Here is a 21741-nt window from a genome sequence, read left to right on the forward strand (position 1 = left end):
GTTGAATTTGTATGTAAGTCAGAACAAGTATATTTTTAAGTTGGGACAGGAAATAAAGAACAACACTCAGAAAACAGAGGAATTCCATACAGGAAACAATCAGGACTAGCTAACACCTCCCAACAAAGGATCCCTCAGGCAGGAAGCAGCCAGGCTTTGAAGCTGCAAGGCTACTTAATGCTAATCAAGGTGGCCAGTTGCAACAGTCACACTTGCCTCAAACAGACAAGAGTTCTTTTTCCCACCCTGGACATTATTCCACAGATACACACACACACACACACTCCATTTGTGTTGTTTCCAATAGAGCTCACAACCTCTGTGGATGTCTGCCATAGATATGGCCAGACAGTCTGGAAAACGTATAGCAAACCATTACCTTTGTTTTATTATAGATAATAGTCAACTTTTCTTTAGAACAATCTGTACCAAACTTAGAGAGCTGCCTGCTCAGACCAATTTGGGTGTATGAGATTAAAACCATGTCATCAGCATATAGTAGGATGGAAATTTTCTTGGGTCCTACTGCAGGTGGAAAAAATTCTGGACCTGAGAATGCAAGTATTATGTCATTCAGATATACAGAGCGTTGGTGCCAGGAGGCACTCTTGTATATAAGCTTTGGCTAGCATGGGGAAGGGTTAATGCCCCAGTGGGGTTTCCTTTGCTGTCTGTGCCCCCTTTTCAGGTTTCACCTCACTTTCTGTCCCTGTGATGATTGGATTTTGCAAAATGTGGCTTGTTGTTGAAACAAGGATTGGAGGTAAAGCTTCACTGGAGACCCCTTTTCTCCCTGTTAATAACTCTTTAGGGAGTAGATTTCCCTTCCTTCTGATAGATAGATTTCTCTCACTTCCTGTTGTCTCCACCCCATTTTAACTACTAATAGTTTGTAAATCAGATGAAAGTCAAGGGATGGCCTGTAAACATGTCTTTTTGTTCTGCACATGAATGTGCCAACAGGTGATGGGATATTATGCCAACATCCTATTCCCACGAAAGGCATACCATGAAGTTGGACACCAACAATTCCCCTGAGCTGGATGCAGATAACTCACATCCATTTTGTGTCTTGAATATTACTATGGTTTTTCAGGAGGCTCAAAATATAAGCCCTATTTAAAAAATAAGTCCTAGTTACAATTCATTAAAAAATCTAACATCTGATCCTGAAAATAAGCCCTAATGCATCTTTTGGACCCTGTCTTATTTCCAAGGAAACAGGGCCCTTGTTCTATTTCATGACTTCCCTTTATCAAGCACAAAGCATTTTCACGAGCAAAAACTAATCTTTGTCAGTTTGAGCAGAGAAATCTCACTGGAGTAGAATAACTACTTTCAAAGTAAGTACCGCACAATTAATCAGGAAATAACACTTTCAAACTAGGAACAGAATTTTTCAAATTTTGTTACATAGTGTAACAGTTGGTTTAGAGCAGGGGTTCTCAAACTAAGGCCCAGGGGCCAGATATGGCCCTCCAAGGGCATTTACCCGGCCCTTGCTCAGGATCAACCTAAGTCTGAAATGACTTGAAAGCACACAACAACAATCCTATTTCATCAGCCAAAAGCAGGCCCACACTTCCCATTGAAATACTAATAAGTTTATATTTGTTAACATTGTTCTTCATTTTAATTATTGTATTGTTTTTAAGTGTTTTTTGCACTACAAATAAGATATGTGCAGTGTGTTTAGGAATTCATTCATGTTATCTTCAAATTATAATCCGGCCCTCCAACAATTTGAGGGACTGTGACCTGGCCCTTTGTTTAAAAAGTTTGAGGACTCCTGGTTTAGAGAGTAGGGTTGTGCACGGAATCATTTTCCTTCATTTCATCCATTCTTTCGTTACTTTCATTACCTTCGGGACCATGTAACAGGAAGGCCCCTCCTGGTACAAAGATCAGTTCGACATGAAAGCACATGGGAGTCGATCCTGGCTCCTCATCTACTTTTCATGATCACAAGTGCATGTGTAGCGTGCAGGCCCAGAAAGTGTGCGTGCCTGCTTGCAACTGAGTGCCTCCTCTGGAGTAAACTTGCCTCCTTGCCTTGGAGAGTGCATGTGGCGTGTAGGCCCAGAAAGCACGCAAGTCTGCTTGTAGCTGAGTGCCTCCTCTAGAGTAAGAAATATTTTTAAGCCTCCTTGAAATGCACGCCAGCCTGCAGCTAAGCACCTCTCCTCTAGAGTAGAGCTTAAATGCCTAAAATTACGGGAAGGGGATACTGAGACCCTCCCCCCCCCCCCCCCCCATAATGGTCCAATAGAAAACGGATCTTTTGGCACTCCAGAGTGAAAACAGATATCTGCCTTTCTGATTTTGGGAGGCCCCCAAAAATGGTTCAGGGGCCCCACTGAAAGCCAGAACACGAAACAGGTCAAGGTTTACCCCCGAATGCACAACACTATTAGAGAGTACTAAGTGGAAAAGAAATCCAGCATTATAGACAGATGTTGCTAGGAACTCCCATGAATTATTTTAATGTAATCTTTCTTTTCACAAGAAAAACCACAGAAGGAACGAAAAAAGTTACCATTTACCCCAAAGCAGATTTTTCTTTCTCTTGACTTGTACAATGACATGAAACAATATGTACAAAAAAAATTACATTTAAAATATTACTTTCAAAAAAATTCCTACAAACATACCTGGCACTACCTTTCTAGCAGTGGCAATTTGCCTTATATTAACATTTCAAAACATGAAACCAAACATCCACGTAAACATTATAAACCACTTTAAATTGGAAAAAAATATAACAAATTTGGTATCATTATACATTTAGTGCACATACAATCTGTCTCCCATCCTCAGATATTAAAAAGAGGGAAATCCCTGGACTGATAACTAGTTTGAAGTCTTGGTCAACATTGAGATTTTCAGTGGGTTGGATTTAAATTGGATGAATACATGCAGTGGAACATCAATGGCTGTTTTCTCAAGTTATGCTTGGGTTGCTTGTTTTTGCATTTTTCCAAATCTGAAATGTGAGTAGTATCACTGTTGGCCAGAATGTACATTTGATTTAGAATTGGCTCTCTCTCTGCTGTTTATTGCATTTTATACTCACAAAGAATGTATGCCAGACCAAGATGGTTTTGAGGCTGCTTTCAAAAACAACTTTAATGTGGATTAAAGGCTTGTCTACATGAAGTTTGTATCGAGAACAAACTGATCTGCTTCTCGTCTGTTCCAGTTCTGTGAACCATCATCCATAAAGATGCCATAGCAGCAATAACTTTGGGGCTCCTGCAGCAGTGCATCTACACTGTAGAATTAACCCAGTTTGACACCACTTTAACAACTGTGGTTCAATACCATGGAATCCTGGGATATGTAGTTTGGCAAGAAAAAGACCCTGTAAAACTACAACTCTCATGGTTTCATAGCGTTGAGCCATGACCATTAAAAATGGTATCAAACTGTGTTAATTGGGCCATATTTGGGTAAAAAAAATAAAGGAAAGAGATGCCCAAACCCATCAGGAACTCATTACAAACAGTGAGTTACTTGCATTTAATTTATGCATCCAATCAGTAAGATGTAAACCATACTAACATTATAAACAATAAGGGATAGTTTTGGTCCTTTTGTTCCTGCACCTTCTTGGCAAATAGGGGGACCTTGGCTCAGTGTTGAGTCCACAAAAAAGTGGGCCACAATAAAAGGTTTCCGGAGGCCACTCCTTTTTTCCAATCTACAAATGGCATGCAGGATTTGCAGTGATTTGCAGAAAATGCTTCATCTGGATTCCACAAAAAAATAAAATAAATGGAAAATCGGTTTGTTTTGCAAGCCGTGCAAATGCTGATTTGTAATCAGTAATGATTTTTATTTCTATACCTGTTTTATATACTCAGATTTCTTGGCCTGTCTTTGGAAGCATGCTCAATGCTCACAAATGTGGAAACCTGCAAGTCAATCAAGAGCAGACTTTTGGATCTTGGTGTCCATAATCTGACTCATGCAGCAAAGACAGTATGTCCCCCTACCACATCATTGATTCCATGCAAGCAAAGAGTCATGGCAGAATATATTTGCATTTGGATCAATCCCACCCAGAGGAGAGCTTTGGCTACTACAAGATGTTATGTGTTGCCATCCGCTCTTCTGACTGGGAGATATAAGCATGTGGAATGTTCTTGTGGCTTGGTCTCTGTTGAAACGCTTTACCATTCTTTGTTTGCCTCAAATATGATAATATACAAATGAAATACAGGAATTCCATTTTTTCACAGCATTCTCAATGGCAAGAATGTTATAAAATTCCATATCTTCTGAACAACTCTGATGCATTCTTTTGTGAGACTGTTGCAAATTTTATCCTTGAGATTAGTAACTTTTCAGTATGTTTTGTTTTTATCTGTGACTTCCTCTTGTTGTATATACCTGTAGTGTGATTTTGATGTTGGAGGCCAATCAAAGCTGTGTGTGGGTACATGGGGTCACGTTGTGAGCAGAAAAAGTCCTGTTCTAGAGAACCCCGAGTGGAGAAAATGAAACAAAAATCAGGAGTGAAGGATAAGCACCGTCTGGTGATAGGAAGGCTCAGTCAATTTGGAGTAATGACAATGGCAACATCTGTTCTTATTCAGCCGCTGGCCTCTTCCCCACAGTGCCCACATTCCCAAGAAGACCCAGTATCTTATATCTCCATGTATAAGTCTAGACATCTTAATCCAAAAATCAATTAATCCATAAACCAAGGTATGTACTTTTCCTTAACCTTTATCCCAAAAAGTGAGCATAGAAAGGCTGGAGCTTATACTGTCCCAGGAGAACCTAAAAGAAGAACCAATCCCGCTACTTCTTCTGCAATGATCACATAAAAATAAATCCATGAGTCGTATAAAAATCCATAATGTTGGCCCCTCAGCTTATACATGAGATTGACTTATACATGAGTATATATATGGTACTTATCAGTACCATAAACCAGGTTGCCCCCTCTTCAGCCCTCGAGAGCCTATAACTGCCTTATAGCTGGCAGAAATTCAACAGGTCATACTTATTGTGTTGCAGCAGTTCCTATTGTACAGATAATCAAAGGCATTGATCTGATTGGGAAAAAATGGGTCTTATCCAAGCAACAAAGACTGGTTCAACTTATGCGCAAGTGCTTGGAAACTATATTGAATTCAGTGTGATTTGCTTCTGAGTAAAACAGTGCTTGGAAGCAGACTAGCTCCAAGTTAAATGCTTAAATCTCAGCTGAATTGAGCCTTCATTTTTAGACAAACACAATGAAATCAGGAGAAATTAAATCTCATTTCATGAAGAACTGTCGCATCTGTAGTTTGGGTGTCCAAAGATTATTTTTTGCAGTTGGATTGAAAATTCAGCACACATGGACTCAGTATGTGGATCTGCTCACCCTCACATTCATATTATTTGGGAATAAGCCGTCCCCATGTCATTTGGGACAGCGAAAGAGATGAGATCAACCATGCACATTGGGTGCCCACTACTATTACACTCCACCTCAACCCTCAAGAAAGCTGTGTATAAGTCTATTTCCAGTTCCAGCACTCACTCACTTCAGTGGCATCTATATACCTGATTGCTTTCTGTCACATTTGGCTGAAAGGATCTGATGGGGAAAGGAAACCATACCCAAAACACAACTGAAAAAAAACACCATCCTGTTGAAGCTCAGCCACAAAAGGGTTGAGATTTGTTTGCTTTGCAGAGTTTCTTGGCTGGACTGTGTTGCTGAAACCAAAGCAAAAGATGAAATGCCTTGTATGAGATGTCATTTCCCATTTTATTGGTGCCTGCAAGTTGAAACCCATGGGCCAGGTTTGCTTGAAAACCTGGGAAGCACTTGTTACTCTTGTTTGTGAAGGTGGTCAGTTGATGCTCCAGCAGAAAACAAAGACAATGGTGGTCCAATGTTAAATAGAAGAGAAGTCCAAAGCACAGGTAAGACTCGATGTATCCCAGCATTACAACAAAGCAGCCCAGTTGTCTTCCTTCAGCCCTGACCTGGCTTATAGCTACACCAATAAGTGGAGAAAGCCACCAGGATGCTTAACAAGAGAGGAGAAACATTTTGTAAAGCTCTATCTTCGTAGTGGCAAGTTGAATATTTGTTGTGATGTGTCACGTTGATTTCAGCGTATGGTGAAAGCCACTTAGAGGTTATCTTGCTAGGCTTGCTCAGGTCTTGACCGGCTCAATCCACCTGCAACACGGTTTGCCCTCTTTCCTTTCTGCGGCCATCTGTATCCCTGACCATGTCACCAAGATGGGTATGTACACCACTCACAGCATGGCTGCAGCAGGTGGTAAAGCAGAGGCTTGGCTTCCGCTCCCAGCTCCTCTCTTTGTGCTCTGGTTCAGTCCAGCGAAACTTCGCAAGGGTTCTGGTGAGCCTGGCGTGCCTCCTCGTAGACATGGCGGAAGTCCTTGTACCGGGGGGCACAGCTGAGCCAAGCCTCCCCGAAATGCAGCCAGCCAGTGAAGAGGAAGCTGCCAGGGCCCGGCTTCACCCCACACCGCAGCAGGGTCCGGATACTGCCCACCGACTTCCCGTATTTGCCAACTGGCTGGAACAAGGCAAACTTCTGGCGGTGAATCCGAGTGGCGCTGACGCTGATGATGGACTCTTGTGATTCAATGTTGTTAGTCACCGTCCGGATATTCCCACGGATTACTGCAAAGGAAAGGAGTGAAAACAGCTGAAAGACCCATTCGTTTTTTACTTCACCACTGCAGAAAAAGACCTGATTATTACACTATGTACAATAACAACAAGTTTTATTCTATGCTTATTATATTCGTATTTGTATTTATTTATATTCCGCTTTCTCTCTCCATACAGAGACTCAAATTGGCTCACAACTACACAAAAGTCAGATTATTAAATACAATATAAAATACACCATTAAAATCCTATATAAATCATTAAAATGTGACATATATCAGTGGCAAGATGTGCCCTTAAAATATTACATGAGATACTGCATGGACTTAGACCATGTTGAAAACCAGGTAAAACCAAGTAAATTCATCATTATTAAAAACTTAAGAAGGGAACATCTTGGACATAAACAGCCAGTATTAGTTAAAAGCATTCCCAGCAGATTACACTCTGTAACCAAATTTGAAAAAAATGTGTTCCTTGTTTGAAAGTGTTATATATTTCCTGTTTAATTGTGCAGTCCTGACTTTGAAAGTAGTGGTTGGTTATTATACTTCAGAAACTTTGTTTTTGTGGCCACCACATTGGGAAAAAACGTTGTTTTCTCGCCACTTTGGGTCTAAAACCAACCTTGTCAATATGGCACGTAATTCCTTGACGCCATGTGTATACAATATATACAAAACATAACTGAATTTCGTGTTTTGACTTAGGTTTCATTCCCAAGATGACATCTCATTATTTGTAAGTGTATATGTATACATATGCAAATATAGGTGTTCCGCAATAAAATAATTTAAAAATCCAAAACAATTCGGGTCCCAAACTCTTTGGATAAGCAACACTCTATATTTCTAAGTGTACATAGAAGCAATTTAAATAACAACACTATGTAACAATATTTGAGAAAATCTGTTATTGGTTTGAAAGCCTTATTCCTGTTTAATTGTGCAGTCCTTACTTTGAAAAGAGTTCTTCTACTCCAGTAACTTTATTGTTTTTGTGGCTGCCATAAAAGCAGCCATGATTCTAAGATGTATCACATTTTTAGAGATGTTTATATGGGAAGGGAGGGGCGGAAGGTGTGCCTTCTAATCAAAGAAATACAATTATACTGGTCACTATAAACCAATAAATGTATATCCTCTATATCTATCTATACACATAATAAAAGTGAAAATATGTATGTATGTGTGTGGCTGGGGTGTCCACTTACACAGACAAGTTTTTGCCTCCACAAACAGCTATAGCTCCCATGACTCAGAAGACACCAGAGACTTGTCCTCCAGTGACATTGCAGGTTATGGTGAGTGCCATGAACATGCCCAAAAGCCCTGCCAATGTCCTCCACAAACTGAGCCACAACTGAACATACTGAAGAGGTTTCACCATGACTTATAGAAGTTGTAGGTACTGGGGAGATTTCACCATGGTTTATAGAAGTTGTAGGCATTTCACCTCCAATCTAAGAGCTGCACTCTGAACTCCACCAAGGATGGTCCTGGAACTAACTTGGCATACAGAAACCCCCTGACCAGCAAAAAATACTGGAGGTCTTTGGGGGAAATTCACCTTGATTTGGGGGAGCTGTAGTTCACCTACAGCCAGAGAGCATTGTGAACCCAAACACTGATGGAACTGGACCAAACTAGGTACACATACCTGATATGCCAAAATTGCTGGAAGGGTTGAGCGGGGAGCTGACCTTACTTTCTGAGAGTTGTAGTACACCCATAACCAGAGAAACTGTGAACTCCACTGATAATGGACCTGGACCAAACTCGGCACACAGAACCCCCATGACTAACTAACTCAACCTACTAGAGTGGTTTGAGGGGACTGATTCACCATAGTGGGAAATGTAGTTTAACCTGCAGCCAGAGAGCACACTGAACCAATGATGCATCTAGAGCAAACTTGCCCAACATAACATGGCATGATGTGAGTTGTAGTTAATCCACAACCTTATGCATTTTGTACAATTTAAGAAAATGACTTTTCCAAATAACCCGGAAAATGCCAGATACCCAAGCTAGTTTTAAAATAAGTCTTGGTAACTGGAGGTTTCTGAATACATTTACTTCTGTACAGTTCCTGATCACAGACCTGGTCCTAATTCCCTAGTCCTCAAAGTACGAAAACCATGTGTGCATTTCTTTTTGCTAGACAATAAACTGACAGTCATCTCAGAGGAGAAATCCAAACACAAAAGGAACATATAAAGATTATTTTTGCACCTACAGACAGCAATAAAAACAATTTTGCTCAACTGATGCAGTGTTTGTATAGCAATGGGGCCAGTTTGGAAGGAGCCTTGCTGGGACCCAGCGATGAAAATGATTACTGTGGATTGTGCCAACTCTTTATCTAGTGCTTGTTGTGTCAATCAAAAATCCTATCTCTCAATCTGATATATACAAAAAATTCCCTAATTCTGCAGTCCCATTATCCCCCAGAATGCAACACACAGGAAAAGCAGACAAAAAGAAACACTAGTGATGCATTGCAATCGTCAAAGACCTTGGCCAGTATTTTTGGCACTAATGCTAATACATCTCTTAATCAGATCCAGACTAGACTGTTGTAATGTGATACAACATTAAATCTGGGTTGTAATACTGCTTTTTAAAAAAGCAGAAATGTGATTTAACCATTTGCATTGAAGTTTTATTGATGATTACACTTTTACTGATTATGTTTATTGCCTGTAAACCATAGGACGAAACATATCAAAAATAAAGCGAAATAATGCACCATTGGGAGCTTCCAAAGGCATGCAATTAGTCCCAAAAATAATCAACAAAAGGGCTCCCGTGGCACCAGTTTTATTCCTTCTTCAGGGGATATTTCTTTCTGCGTTAAGTTCAAAATCCTACTGCTTTGTAGAGGATACCCTAAGAGATCAAGGCTGGGATTTCTGAATGGCATCAATGCTGGAATTTCTCAGCAGATCCATTGCTTAGATTTCCAAGCAAATTCAGTTGCCAAACTGTTGCACACATGATGCTTCTTTACCAAAACAAACAAACAAGCAAACAAACCCCCAATGCCAAATTAGGCTTGAAAGGCAGTGTGCGGGCAATGTGTTGTTGAGGGCTTTCATAGCTGGAATCACTGGGTTTCTGTTAGTTTTCTAGGCTGTCTGGCCATGTTTCAGCAGCATTCTCTCCTGGTTTCACCTGCATATGAGGCAAGTGGAGTGTATATATATCCCTGTGGAATAATGTCCAGTGTGGGAGAAAGGACCTTTGTCTGTTTGAAGCAAGTGTGAATGGTGCAATTGGCAAGCTTGATTAGTATTGAGCAGCCTTGCAGCTGCAAAGTCAATCACTGAGGGTATTTGCATAGAGGGAGCCTGTCTATTGTTTGCCTGGAGGCATCCTTGGTTCACCTGGCACTTGACTGTTTGCTCTCTGGAGTTCCCCTGTTTATGAGTGGTGTTCTTTATTTACTGTCTTGATTCTGGCGTTTTTTAAATACTGATAGCCAGATTTTGTTCATTTTCTGGTTGGTTCATTAAGTGCTCTGCTATGGTTGACTTCTCAGCTTGAATTAGTCTGCAGTGCCTTTTATGTTCCTTTATTCGTGTTTGGGGAACACTGCGTTTGGTGGTCCCTATGTAGACTTGTCCACATCTGCATGGTATACAGTAGGTTCCTGCAGTTGTTGGAGAATCCCTCCTGTCCTTTGCTGAGTGCACCATTTGTTGAATTTTCTTGGTGGGTCTGTAGATTGTGTGTCTTCATCAGCTTCCCTATGTGGCCAGTAGTTCCCTTGATGTATGGTAAGAACACTTTCCCTCTGCATGGGTCTTTGTCTCGACTCTCCTGGCTTGTTGTTGTTCTTGCAGCTTGGCCATATAGAACTGTGGGGACAATTCTGTATTCCTGATTGAACATCCCAAGCAGGATCTGGTCAATTCTATGCACAGGGATTGTGTCATTGGCGAGCCTTGCATTTGGGCCTCCTCAAACCAATCAGCACAAGCCCCCTCCCAAGATCCATGGTCTGATCCCACCAGGCAAACCCTTTTGTTGTTCTCGTGTAGGACTTCTTGGTTGCTGTGGAAACCTCAGGACAGGCAGACGCCAGACCCCCAGACCCCTTTCTTCCATTGTTTGGAAAGCAGCAAAGCAAAGGCTAACAGCGCATGCAGCCAGGGCAGTAATTGGCAACTAACTGCCCACTGTGCGGACAGGCAGCGTCCAGGGGGATAAAATGGGGGGGGGAGGGGGAATGTAATGCCAGCTGGGAAGCTAATGGTCAGCTACTTTACCAGCAAGGAGGGAGCCCCAAAGCAACATGTGTAGCTTTCAGGCCTCTGTGTGTGTATGCAGAGGTGTGTGCATGCATCGCACATACAACTGAAGAGAGGACATGGAAAAGATGCCGCTGAATGAAATGAAATCTAAAATGTTTTGACTTTGACTTAAACTCCATTTAAGAAATCTGAAATAACACGTGAAGCATGTCGATTCAGTTTGTACTTAAAAAGTGCATGAACGAACGATTCATCTTTTGCCATAAGAGAAATCAGCACAACCACATTCATATTAAAGAGTCGCAAAGCAAACTGACACTTGTAATGAGGAATAAAACTGTGTGTTGCAATCCAAACCAAAGCCAAATCGAATCAACTTTGCTCTCAGTTTGAACGGAGTGATTCCTCTCCCAAGGATCTCTTGCTGAAAGTAGAATGCTGGAGAGCTGCACAGAATGGCTTCTCAAGATTGCACTTTGCATGTTCCGACTGTAACTTTGATTGTCCTTAACCATTTGTCATGCTGGCTGAGTGTGATGGGAGTTACAATCCAATACATTTTCAGGGCTGTTGGGTTAGGAGAAGCTGGTCCAGTATATCTCTCTTGAAAGGTACAAGAAGAAGGACACAACTATTCCACCTTGGAACTGAGATAGGCAACCCAGGCAGTTTTAATGACAAATGTTAAACTTCCACTGTATGTTTAACTTTTGTGTATTTGAATATGCATTTTATGGAAATATGTGTATTCTATGGAGTGCTTTTAAATGATTGTGAGTTTTGATTATGCGTTTTAGCAATGTTGTAACCCACCTTGAACCATGAGGAGAGACAACTAATAAATAAAATTATTGTTGTTGCTGCTGCTGCTGTTGTTGCTTTGTTATTACAACTACTACGACTAGCTCGGTTGCCCAGTGTTGCCCGAGCTAATTGAAAAAAGTTATTTTTTTATTTTAACAAGTGGGTGCACTACAACTCACATCATGCCAGGTTAACCCCCTGAAACTCCACCAGTAGTTAAAGTTTGTCATGTCGGGCAAGTTTGCTCTAGATGCCTCATCGGTGGGGTTCACTGTGATCTCTGGCTGCAGGATAAACTACAGCTCCCACCATGGTGGGTCAGTCCCCTCAAACCCCTCCAGTAAGTTAAGCTGGTCATAGGGGTTTTGAGTGCCAAGTTTGGTCCAGTTCTGTCAATGGTGGTGGTCAGAATGTCTCTGGATGCAAGTGAACTACAACTTCCATAAATAAAGGTCAGTTCCCCCAAACCCCTCCAGTGTTTTCAGTCGGTCATGGGGGTTCTGTGTGCCACATTAGGTTCAGGGCCATCATTGATGTGGTCCAGAGTGCTCTTTGATTGCAGGTGAACTATAAATCCCAGTACCTACAAGGCTCTAAATCCAAGTGAATTCTCCCCAAACCTCTCCATTATTTTTCTTTGGTCATGGGGGTTCTGTGTGCCAAATGTGGCCCAGGTCCATCATCAGTGGGGGTCACAGTTCTCTGACTTGATGCAGGGTGAACTACAACTTCCATCATGTGGAGCCAGTCCCCCAAACCACTCCAGTATGTTTAGTTCCTTATTAGTTCTACTCTGTTGGACAGATAAGAGATGAAAATAGTAGTAAAGGGTTAAGGAGATGCAGTGGGCAGGGTCCTGTAAATTCCACACCAATGGAGAGAATAAGAAACACTGGGATGTCTGTGGTGGAGGAAACACATAACATCTAGGATGAAATTGTCCAAGTATTCCTTGGGTGGTGGGCAGTATGGTGTTTGGGGAGGGCATTGGCAGGGGTTGGGCTACATGCTCATGGTGCTTGCTATAACCTGAAATGTCATTGGAGGGAGGGCTTTTGATGGCTCCTCAGCACTGTGGGTTAAAGCTGTTCGTGGAAGCACGAACAGCCTGTCTGTGGAAGTGGGCAGCCCAGCCACATACACACATACATATTTTCACTTTTATGTGTATAGATTGTTATATGGGGTTAAGGGGCTGCATTAGCCCCCTCAGGAGACCTTGAAGAATTGGCACCACAAACCCATTGCAAAATAATATCAACAGCAACAACAAGAACAATAATAATAACAACCAATTTTTTTTGCACCCAAATGCCGCCACCATTCTCTAGAGTGAATAGGAGGGGTAGTTTTCGCCATGCCACACCCAAACATTATAGATATAGGATAAACTGATTTTCAACATACCGGGGATGGTAATGCTGGGGATGATATACTTACCAAAATCACTAGTGCAAACAGCCATCAGGATTTCCGTGTTGTTACACGGCCGGCAACTCCCTGAATCTTCCAAAAGAAAAAGTAAAAGAAGTCAACTACAGAGTGTCCACACATATAACATGACTTTTCTGGGAGGCAAGGAGGAGGAGGCATGAGGAAAGAGGAGAGGGCCAGATTGTGCCAGTTGATTTGGATCTGAAAACACTGCGTGGATGTGCATACTTTGCATCTAATATCCTACAACCTGCTGCATCAATGTTTCATTATATATCTGTCTATACACATAATAAAAGTGAAAATATGTATGTATGTGTGTGGCTGGGGTGTCCACTTACACAGAAAAGCTCCTGCCTTCACAATCAGCTATAGCTCCCATGACTCAGACACTAAAGGCCCTCCCTCTAATGACATTGCAGGTTATAGTGAGCACCATGAACATGTCCAAAAGCCTTACCAATGTTCTCCACAAACATCATACTGCCCACCATCCAAGTGAAGGCTTTCATATGGGGACAATTTCATCCTAGATTTCATGTGTTTCCTCCACCACAGACATCCCAGCGTTTTTGGGGTGGAATTTGCGTGATCCCACCCACTGCCTCTCCCTTAACCCTTTCCTACTTTTTTTCTATGTATTACCGCAAACAGAGGACTGGAACAGCAACTGAACATACTAGAGAGGTCTGGGAAGATTTCACAATGATTTATAGAAGTTATGGGTATTGGGATGTATAGTTCACCTCCAATCTTAGAGCTGCACTCTGAACTCCACCTAGGATGGTCCTGGAACTAACTTGACACACAAAGACCCCTTGACCAGCAAATAATACTGGAGGTCTTTGGGGGAATTTCACCTTGATTTGGGGGAGTTGTAGTTCACCTACATCCAGAGAGCAGTATGAACCCAAACACCTATGGATCTGGACCAAACTTGGCACACAAACCTGATATGCCAAAATTTGATTACTGGAGGGGTTTGGGGGGCGGGGCGGGGGAGTGTCCTTCCTTTCTGGGAGTTGTAGTTCACCCACAACCAGAGAAACTGACCTCCACCAATGATGGACCTGGTCCAAACTTGGCACACAAAACCCCCATGACTAACTCAACCTACTGGAGGGGTTTGAAGGGATTGATTCACCATAGTGGGAGTTTTAGTTTATCCTACAGCCAGAGAACACACTGAACACCACCAATGATGCATCCAGAGTAAACTTGTCCAACAAACTTTAACTCCTGATGGAGTTTCTCAGGGTTAACCTGGCATGATGGGAGTTGTAGTTTCTCAGTTAACCTGGCATGATGTGAGTTGTAGTTCACCCACAACCTTACGCTTTTTGTACAATTAAAAATTGACTTTATCAAGTAACCCTGGCAGCAGAGAGTACCCAAGCTAGTATATATATATAAGTATTGGATCTCTAACTCTTAGAATAATAGAGTTGGAAGAGACCTCGTGGACCATCCAGTCCAACCCCCTTCTGCCAAGAAGCAGGACAATCACATTCAAAGCATCTCTAATAGAGGTTCATCCAGCCTCTGCTTAAGGAGGAGCCTTATTACAGCAGTTAACTTTAAAAATTTGGCAATTTGTCTCAAGATTTCTGTTCGGTTGGAAGAATAAGCTCCTCTTCCCCCATTATTCAAGCACTTTCCATCAGGACCAATAGGAGCAATAGGCATTTTTAGATGGGTACCAGACTCCTATTGTTCTAGCAAGATCTATTGAGGATACCTTGCTCCCATTGTTTTCTGGCATCCAGATCTTTCCCATTTCTAGCAATGCCCCCGAATTGACATTATTGTCCAGCATTGCTTGAACCCCTGTTACCCTCTCCATGTCTTGATTTTGAAATGGGCCCATTTTTAATCAATGTACCATTGAACTTGGAGTCAATCTTGTCTTCAGCTTTGGCAGAACCATTCATTTCCCTGGCTCAGATTCTAATCTAAGATTTGAAGATGATCACTCATCCAAGGGTGCATCAGAGCTGGTCTTGCTTAGATTCCAAATCAGAAAAGTCATACCAAAAACTCTGATCCCATGTGTTCAAAAACACCAAAACATACAAGCAAGAAGGCATAAACATCTATAGAAAGAGCTGACATGGTTGCTTTTGAATTTAAAAATGTCTCAGTCTTATGGGAACGGCCTTCTCTTAGCCTCATGACCAAACTGGAGAATGCACAGCCACAAAAAGGCCAGTTGACCTACAACATCCAATTATTTGTTATTGGATTTAATTGAAATGTTTACAGTGGGCCCTCTGTATCCATTGGAGACTGGTTCCTATAGATACAAAAAAACTGTGGATGATCAAGTCCCGTATAATACAAAAATTATGTCCCTTATACAAAATTGCAAAATCAAGGTTGACAGAAGGGGGTTTGACCAGATGGCCCTTGGAGTCCCCTCCAATTTTATATGTCTAATGTTAATATTATTAATAATAATCTTCTTCTTCCTTGCATGAATTCACAGGGTCCACTTATTTGCTTCTTGTTCTTTATTTGTTCCTGCCTGGCAGAAGGGGGTTGGACTAGATGGCCTCTTGGAGTCCCTCCCAACTCTAGGAGTCTAATATTACTGATGATGATGATGATGATATAGTGGCAATTCTGTCTTCCTGCTTGGCAGAAGAGGGTTGGACCGGATGGCCCTTGTGGGTCTCTATGAGCCAGAGGCCCCTTCTACACTGCCAGATAAAATCCAGATGATCTGCTTTGAACTGGATTCTATGACAGTGTAGACTCAAATATTCCAGTTCAAAGCAGATCCTGATATACAGGCCAGTGTAGACGCAACCTTAGTATAGCACCAGCTGAACATGAATAAAGAGTGTGATGAGGCAGCAGCTAAAAAGGATGTTTGGATGGAAAATTTGTTTAATTTTTGATAATGTGCTATTACTTTTAATGTAGATGTGGGTATGTTTTGGATCTGGATGGAGTTGGGTAATTTGTCCTGGTCTAGTGTTTATGGCATTGAATGTTTGCTAATATTTGTTGTTAACCAGCCTGAGTCCCCTCGGGGAGATACGGCGGCATATATATAAAGTTTTATGGTTATAATAATAATAATAATAATAAGTAGTAGTAGTAGTAGTAGTCATGGTCCTACTGTGTTCTGCTTTGGTCTGACCTCACCAAAGAAATTAAAGAAAGATATTGACTCTCATGCCCCTTCTACACTGCCAGACAAAGTGGATTAATTTGGGTTATATGGCAGTGTAAAAGAGGCCTCAGTCAAGGAGGTTTGATCCCGGCGTACACACATTCAGCAGCCAAGCCCACGCACCTTCTGTGCTAAGATTTCCAGATGGCCAGGAGAAGCGAGAGTCCCAGTTTCCCCGTAGCTCGTAGCGGAAGGCGGCAATGCGGCGGCTGATGTCCTGGTGCAGAGTGGACTGGAGGAAGAGGGCCACCTTCTCCTTGGGCAGCCAGTTGAAGCAGCGCACCTTGGGCTGCGCAGCAGCAGCCTCAGCCTCAGAGAGGAGGAGCTCCAGCACCCCGTCCCTCTCCAGGTAGATCTGGGCCCCCCGGAAACCGAGGGCGGACTTGACGCAGGCCGTGAAACGCCTGGGGCTCTCTCTGCCGCTGGCGCCAGTGGGCAGGCGAGGGAAGAGGCTCAGGCGCAAGGCTCCCGATGGGTAGAGCCACTCCAGTGACCCTTCAGCGCAGTGCAAGGAGATCTGCTCCACGCTGCCGGCTTCTTGGGAGAGACCGCTGCAAGGTAGCATCCAAGAGAGTTAGCAGAAGAATAGAATAGCTTTATTTGTCATTGTGCTATTGCTTAGCAAAATTACATGCCTTCACCCACAAACACCACAAAACAACACACCCATTCCTCTACACTCACACTGCCACCACACAGCACCCAATGCCACATCCATGTGAAGTCATAGAGTTCAACATAGCCACGGCTCTATGATAAGAACTATCCTTCAGTCTGTTTGTCCCTCTGTTTGTGACCCTGTATCGTCTGCCAGAGAGCAATAATTAAAAAAAAAGAATATGCTGGTGAGATGGATCCCTAAGAATGCTCTGAGCTTTCTTAAGGCAGCAGAAATTATAAAGTTCTTCCAAAGAGGGGAGAAAGAGAGCAACCCATGATTCTCTGTGCAGAAGTGGTGACCCTTTGGAGTGCCTTCCTATCTGCCACTGTGCAATTACCAAACCATCCACAGATGCAGTTGGTTAAGACACTGTCTATAGAAGGCGCATAGGCTTGATACCAATGGTACTATCGCAGGCATGGGCCACCTACAGCCCTTCCTCCAGGTGTTTTGGACTCCCAACTACAATTCCTAACAGCCTGCAGTCTGGAACGTACTTGGTCCTAACCTTTTCTTTATACTGGAGGGAGGGTCAAAGTTGGCCCATGGCTGGTATAGAAGCACAGAACTTGAAGGAACCACAGAGGCCACCTAGCCTGACTGCCATTAATGTCAGACTGCCCTTCAGGTAGAGAGGGAGGTCTAGAAATTTATTATTATTATTATTATTATTATTATTATTATTATGCCACCTCATTGGATGTGTTGCAATAGCAGATTCTCAGATTTAGTTTAGTGCAGGCACAGGCCAACATCAGCCCTCCCTCCAGGTGTTTTGGACTTCAACTCCCACAATTCCTAGCAGCAAAACACCTGGAGGGCTGAGGTTTCCCATGTTAGGAATTGTGGGAATTGAAGTCCAAAACACCTGGAGGGCTGAAGTTTGCCTATATTAGGAATTGTGAGAATTGAAGTCCAAAACACCTGGAGGGCCGAAGTTTGCCCATGATAGAAATTATGAGAGTTGAAAGGGCCGAGGTTTGCCCATGTTAGGAAATGTGGAAGTTGGGAATCCAAAACACCTGGAGGGAAGGCCAAAGTTGGCCCATGCCTGATATAGAAGCACAGACCTGGAAGGAACCACAAAGGCCATCCAGACTGCCAGCCATTCAAGTCAGACTGCCCTGCCTTCCTCCTCATCCATGGAAAGGGGAATGCAATGCAATCCAGATGTCTGGAGGTACATGGTCGGATCTTTCCCTTCTGCAGCCACATGACTCATGCATGGCATTCTGCAAGGGATCACGATAGCGGAGAAACAGATGTCCTGGCTATGGCACAGACACACATACATATACACCCAGATCACCTTCAAAGCGTCCCATGCATTCATAAAGATCCTTCCCACAGAGACAAGGGCATTATGACACATCCGTGATTAGCCATGGTCTCTAAGAATGAGCCAAGGATTCTTGCCCTCCACATTGGTGTTTTTTCCCACTTTTGTGGATTCAATTACATGCAGTCTCTGAGTTGCAAATACCCAACTTACGAATAGTTCCTAGTTAACAACGAGGCTGGACTGGATGGCCTTTTGGGGTCCCTTCCAAATCTATGATACTATATCTATCTCAGGTATGTAGATATAGGCTGTCCCAAGTTACAAACACCTGACTTACAAACATTTCTTCATTAAGAACAGGGCGAGACAACAGGAAGTGAGAGAAATTTCCCCCTCAGAAGGAAGGGAAATCCTCTCCTGGAAGAGTTATTAGCAGGGGGGAAAGGGGTCTCCACTGAAGCTTGATCCTCGATCCTTGTTTCCACCTTTTGCAAAATCCTATTCTCACAGGGACAGAAAGCGAGGTGACATCTTCCAAACAGCAACTGGAGTTGCACTTCATAAATGTCCCTGTTTATAACTTGGGGGCTGCATGGATTCATACATTGAATGAGAACGCTGTCTTTAGCAATCTGGAGGTCCTGCAATGCAACTTTATGCTCAACATCCAGAGGTCCTGGAGAAAAGAGAAGAAAGAGGGAGGGGGAGGAAAGAAAGATAGAAAGAAGGAAAGAAAGAAAAAGAAGGAAGGAGGGAGGGAAAGGAAAGAAAGAAGGGAAGGAGGAAGGGGGGGGGAAGAAAAGAAGGAAGAGGGGAAAGGATGGGAAGTACCTGGAGGTAAACCTGGAAGCTACAAGGCGTAGAGCTTTTTTGACCTATGCTCCAATTCTGTGGAACTCATTGCCTCCAGACATTAGAGCAATGTCGGAGTTGCGACCTTTTGTAAAGGCACTCAAGACTTGGCTGTTTGGTTGTGCATTTAAGTAATCAGATCTAATTTGCCAAATAGTCACTGTTGAATGTTTTTATATTGTGTAAATGCTATTTTAGACTGTAAGTCACTCGGAGCACCTTGGTGGAGAGTGACTAATTAAGAAATAAAGTAAAGTGAAGTGAAGTGAAAAGGAAAGGAAAGAAAGAAGAAGGAAGGATGGGATGCCAGGAAGGAGAACAGGAGGGGAGGGGAAGAAAGAGAAGGAAGGAAAAGGAAAAGGAGGGAGGAAGAGGCAAGAAGAAAGGAAGGAAAGGGAAAGAGAAGAAAGGGTAAGAATGAAAGAAAGAGAAGCAAGAGACAGAGAGAGAGAGAAAGAAAGAAAAAAAAAGAAAAAGAAGGGGAAGGAGAAATGCAGGAAAAGAAAAGAAGGAAGGAAAAGCAAAGAAGTAGGAAGGAATGCAAGGAATACAAGGAAGGAAGGAGAACAGGAGGAAAGGGGGAGAATGAAAGAAAGAGAAAAAGAAGGGGAAAGAAGTAACAAGAAGAAAGGAAGGAAGGAAGGAAGGAAAGAAGAGAGGAAGAAGAAAAGAAGGAAGGAAAGATGAGGAAAGGAAAGAGGGAGGGAGGAAGAAAGAGAGGAAAGGGGAAGGAGGGAGGGAAGGGAAAGAAAGAAAAAGAAGGAAGGGGAGGGGAGGAAGGAAAGAAAGGGAAGCAAGAAGAAAAAAGGAGGGGAGACAGAGGAAAGGTGAGGAGGGGGAAGGAAGAACAGGAGAGAAGGGGAAGAAGGGAAGAGAGAGAGGGAAGAAAAAAGGAAGGGAAGGAGGAAGGAAGAGGAAAGAAGGAAGGAGAGGGGAAGAGGGAAGGAAAGAAAGAAAGGGGAAGAAAGAAAAAGAAGGAAGGGGAACGAAGGAAAGGGAAAGGAAGCAAGAAGAAAAGAAAGAAAGGAGGAAGAGGAAAGGAGAGGAGGAGGAAGGAAGCAAGGGATGCAAGGAAGGAAGGAAGGAGAACAGGAGGAAAGGGGAAGAAGGAAGGAAAGGGATGAAAGAGAGAGGGAAAGGAGAGAAGAAGAGGATAGAAGGAAAGAAGGGAAGGAAGGAAGGAAGGAAGGAAGAAGGGAAGAGGAATGAAGGAAAGAGAAAGGGAGGGAGGGAGGGAAGGAAGGAGAACAGGAGGGAAGGGGAAGGAAGAAAGAACGAGAGAAGAAGGCGGCAAGGCAAAGGGAAGAGGAAAGGCAGGCCGGCCCAAGGGCAGGGGTCCTACCTGCCCCTCCAGCTGCACTGGTCCTCGGAGTAGTGCCCGAGGGTGGCGTCGAGGAGGAGGAGGAGGAAGAAGAAGACCACCAAGAGCATCTTGGAGCCGAGCCGCTCTCCGCCGGGCCAAAGGCTCGCCAAGCGGGGTCAGGCGGGGGGCGCGGGGCCCTTTCGCGTCCAATCTCCCTCGGCCATGTCTCCTTCCTTCCTTCCTTCCTTCCTTCCTTCCTTCCTTCCTTCCTTCCTTCCTTCCTTCCTTCCTTCCTTCCTTCCGTCCTCCGAGGGAAGAAGATGCGGAGGAGGAAGAGAAGGATGCGAAAGGATGCGAGGCTGGCCAAAGTTTGGAAAGAGTTTGGAAAGGAGGAGGAGGAGGAGAGAGTAGGATGCTCCCTTCTCCCAATCACAGCCCGCTGCGGGGACTTTCTGCCAATGGAGGCGCAGGACCGAAGGAGGGGGCGGGGCCTGGGCAACCAAGGGGGGGGGGGCTTCTGCAGGAGAACAATGTGTTTCTGATGGTCTTGCTGCTTCTTTTCTCTTTCAAACGGAGGCGGATTTTTCAAACCGTTCGGGTCCAGATGTGAGGCTTTTTACAATGGCTCTCCAACTTCTGGGCTGCATCTCCACCCGCACGGTGAAGTTGATGCAGTTTCACACCACTTTGACTAACTGCCCTAGCTCAATGCTAGATGGAATCCGAAGTTTTGACAAGGTCTTCCGCCTCCAGTACCAAGTAGGGCTGGTGGATGACCCACAAAACTACACATCCCATCTGGGATAAAGACAAATAATAATAACAATAATAATAAGAAGGAGAAGAAGAAGAAGAAGAAGTGGTATAGACTCTGCAAGGAAGCAGATGAAACAATAGATCACATCCTCAGCTGCCGCAAGAAGATCGCACAGACAGACTACAAGCAGAGGCACAACGCTGTTGCTGAGATGATTCATTGGAACTTGTGCCACGAACACCATCTGCCTGCCACAAAGAACTGGTGGGATCACAAGCCTGAAAATGAACATGTCAAGCTACTCTAGGACTTTCAGATTCAGACAGAGTTTTGGAGCACAATACTCCTGACCTCACAATTGTATTAAAAAACAAAGTATGGATCGTTGATATTGCAATCCCAGGTGACAGCAGGATTGAAGAGAAACAACTGGAAAAGCTGACACGATATGAGGATTTAAAGATCGAATTGCAAAGACTCTGGCACAAGCCAGTCAAGGTGGTCCCAGTGGTGATCGGCACACTGGGTGCAGTGCCTAAAGACCTTGGCCTGCACTTAAACAC

The 21741-nt window shown here is 43.4% G+C and overlaps 1 protein-coding gene across 1 annotated transcript; it reads right to left on the bottom strand.

The window, feature by feature from the left end:
* Window positions 1-2456: 2456 nt before the first annotated feature.
* Window positions 2457-20828, bottom strand: METRN (meteorin, glial cell differentiation regulator). Its single transcript, XM_060786263.2, has 4 exons — window positions 20461-20828; window positions 16447-16874; window positions 13152-13217; window positions 2457-6658 (listed from the first exon to the last, which is right to left on the bottom strand). The coding sequence occupies exons 1-4, from the start codon at window positions 20547-20549 to the stop codon at window positions 6342-6344; spliced, it is 900 nt and encodes a 299-aa protein (XP_060642246.2). The 5' UTR covers window positions 20550-20828; the 3' UTR covers window positions 2457-6341.
* Window positions 20829-21741: the final 913 nt, after the last annotated feature.

The sequence above is a fragment of the Anolis sagrei genome, chromosome X, assembly GCF_037176765.1.
Source record: "Anolis sagrei isolate rAnoSag1 chromosome X, rAnoSag1.mat, whole genome shotgun sequence".
NCBI classification, from domain to species: domain Eukaryota; kingdom Metazoa; phylum Chordata; class Lepidosauria; order Squamata; family Dactyloidae; genus Anolis; species Anolis sagrei.

Bases quoted from the DNA above. Each gene is read 5' to 3' on its own strand.
- METRN (XM_060786263.2), bottom strand. From the start codon at position 20,549: ATGCTCTTGGTGGTCTTCTTCTTCCTCCTCCTCCTCCTCGACGCCACC. The intron at 13,218-16,446 runs GTGCGTGGGCTT...TTCTTTTGGAAG, and splicing joins TGGAAATCTTAGCACAGAAG to ATTCAGGGAGTTGCCGGCCG. The intron at 6,659-13,151 runs GTAAGTATATCA...TTTCCTTTGCAG, and splicing joins TGTTTGCACTAGTGATTTTG to TAATCCGTGGGAATATCCGG.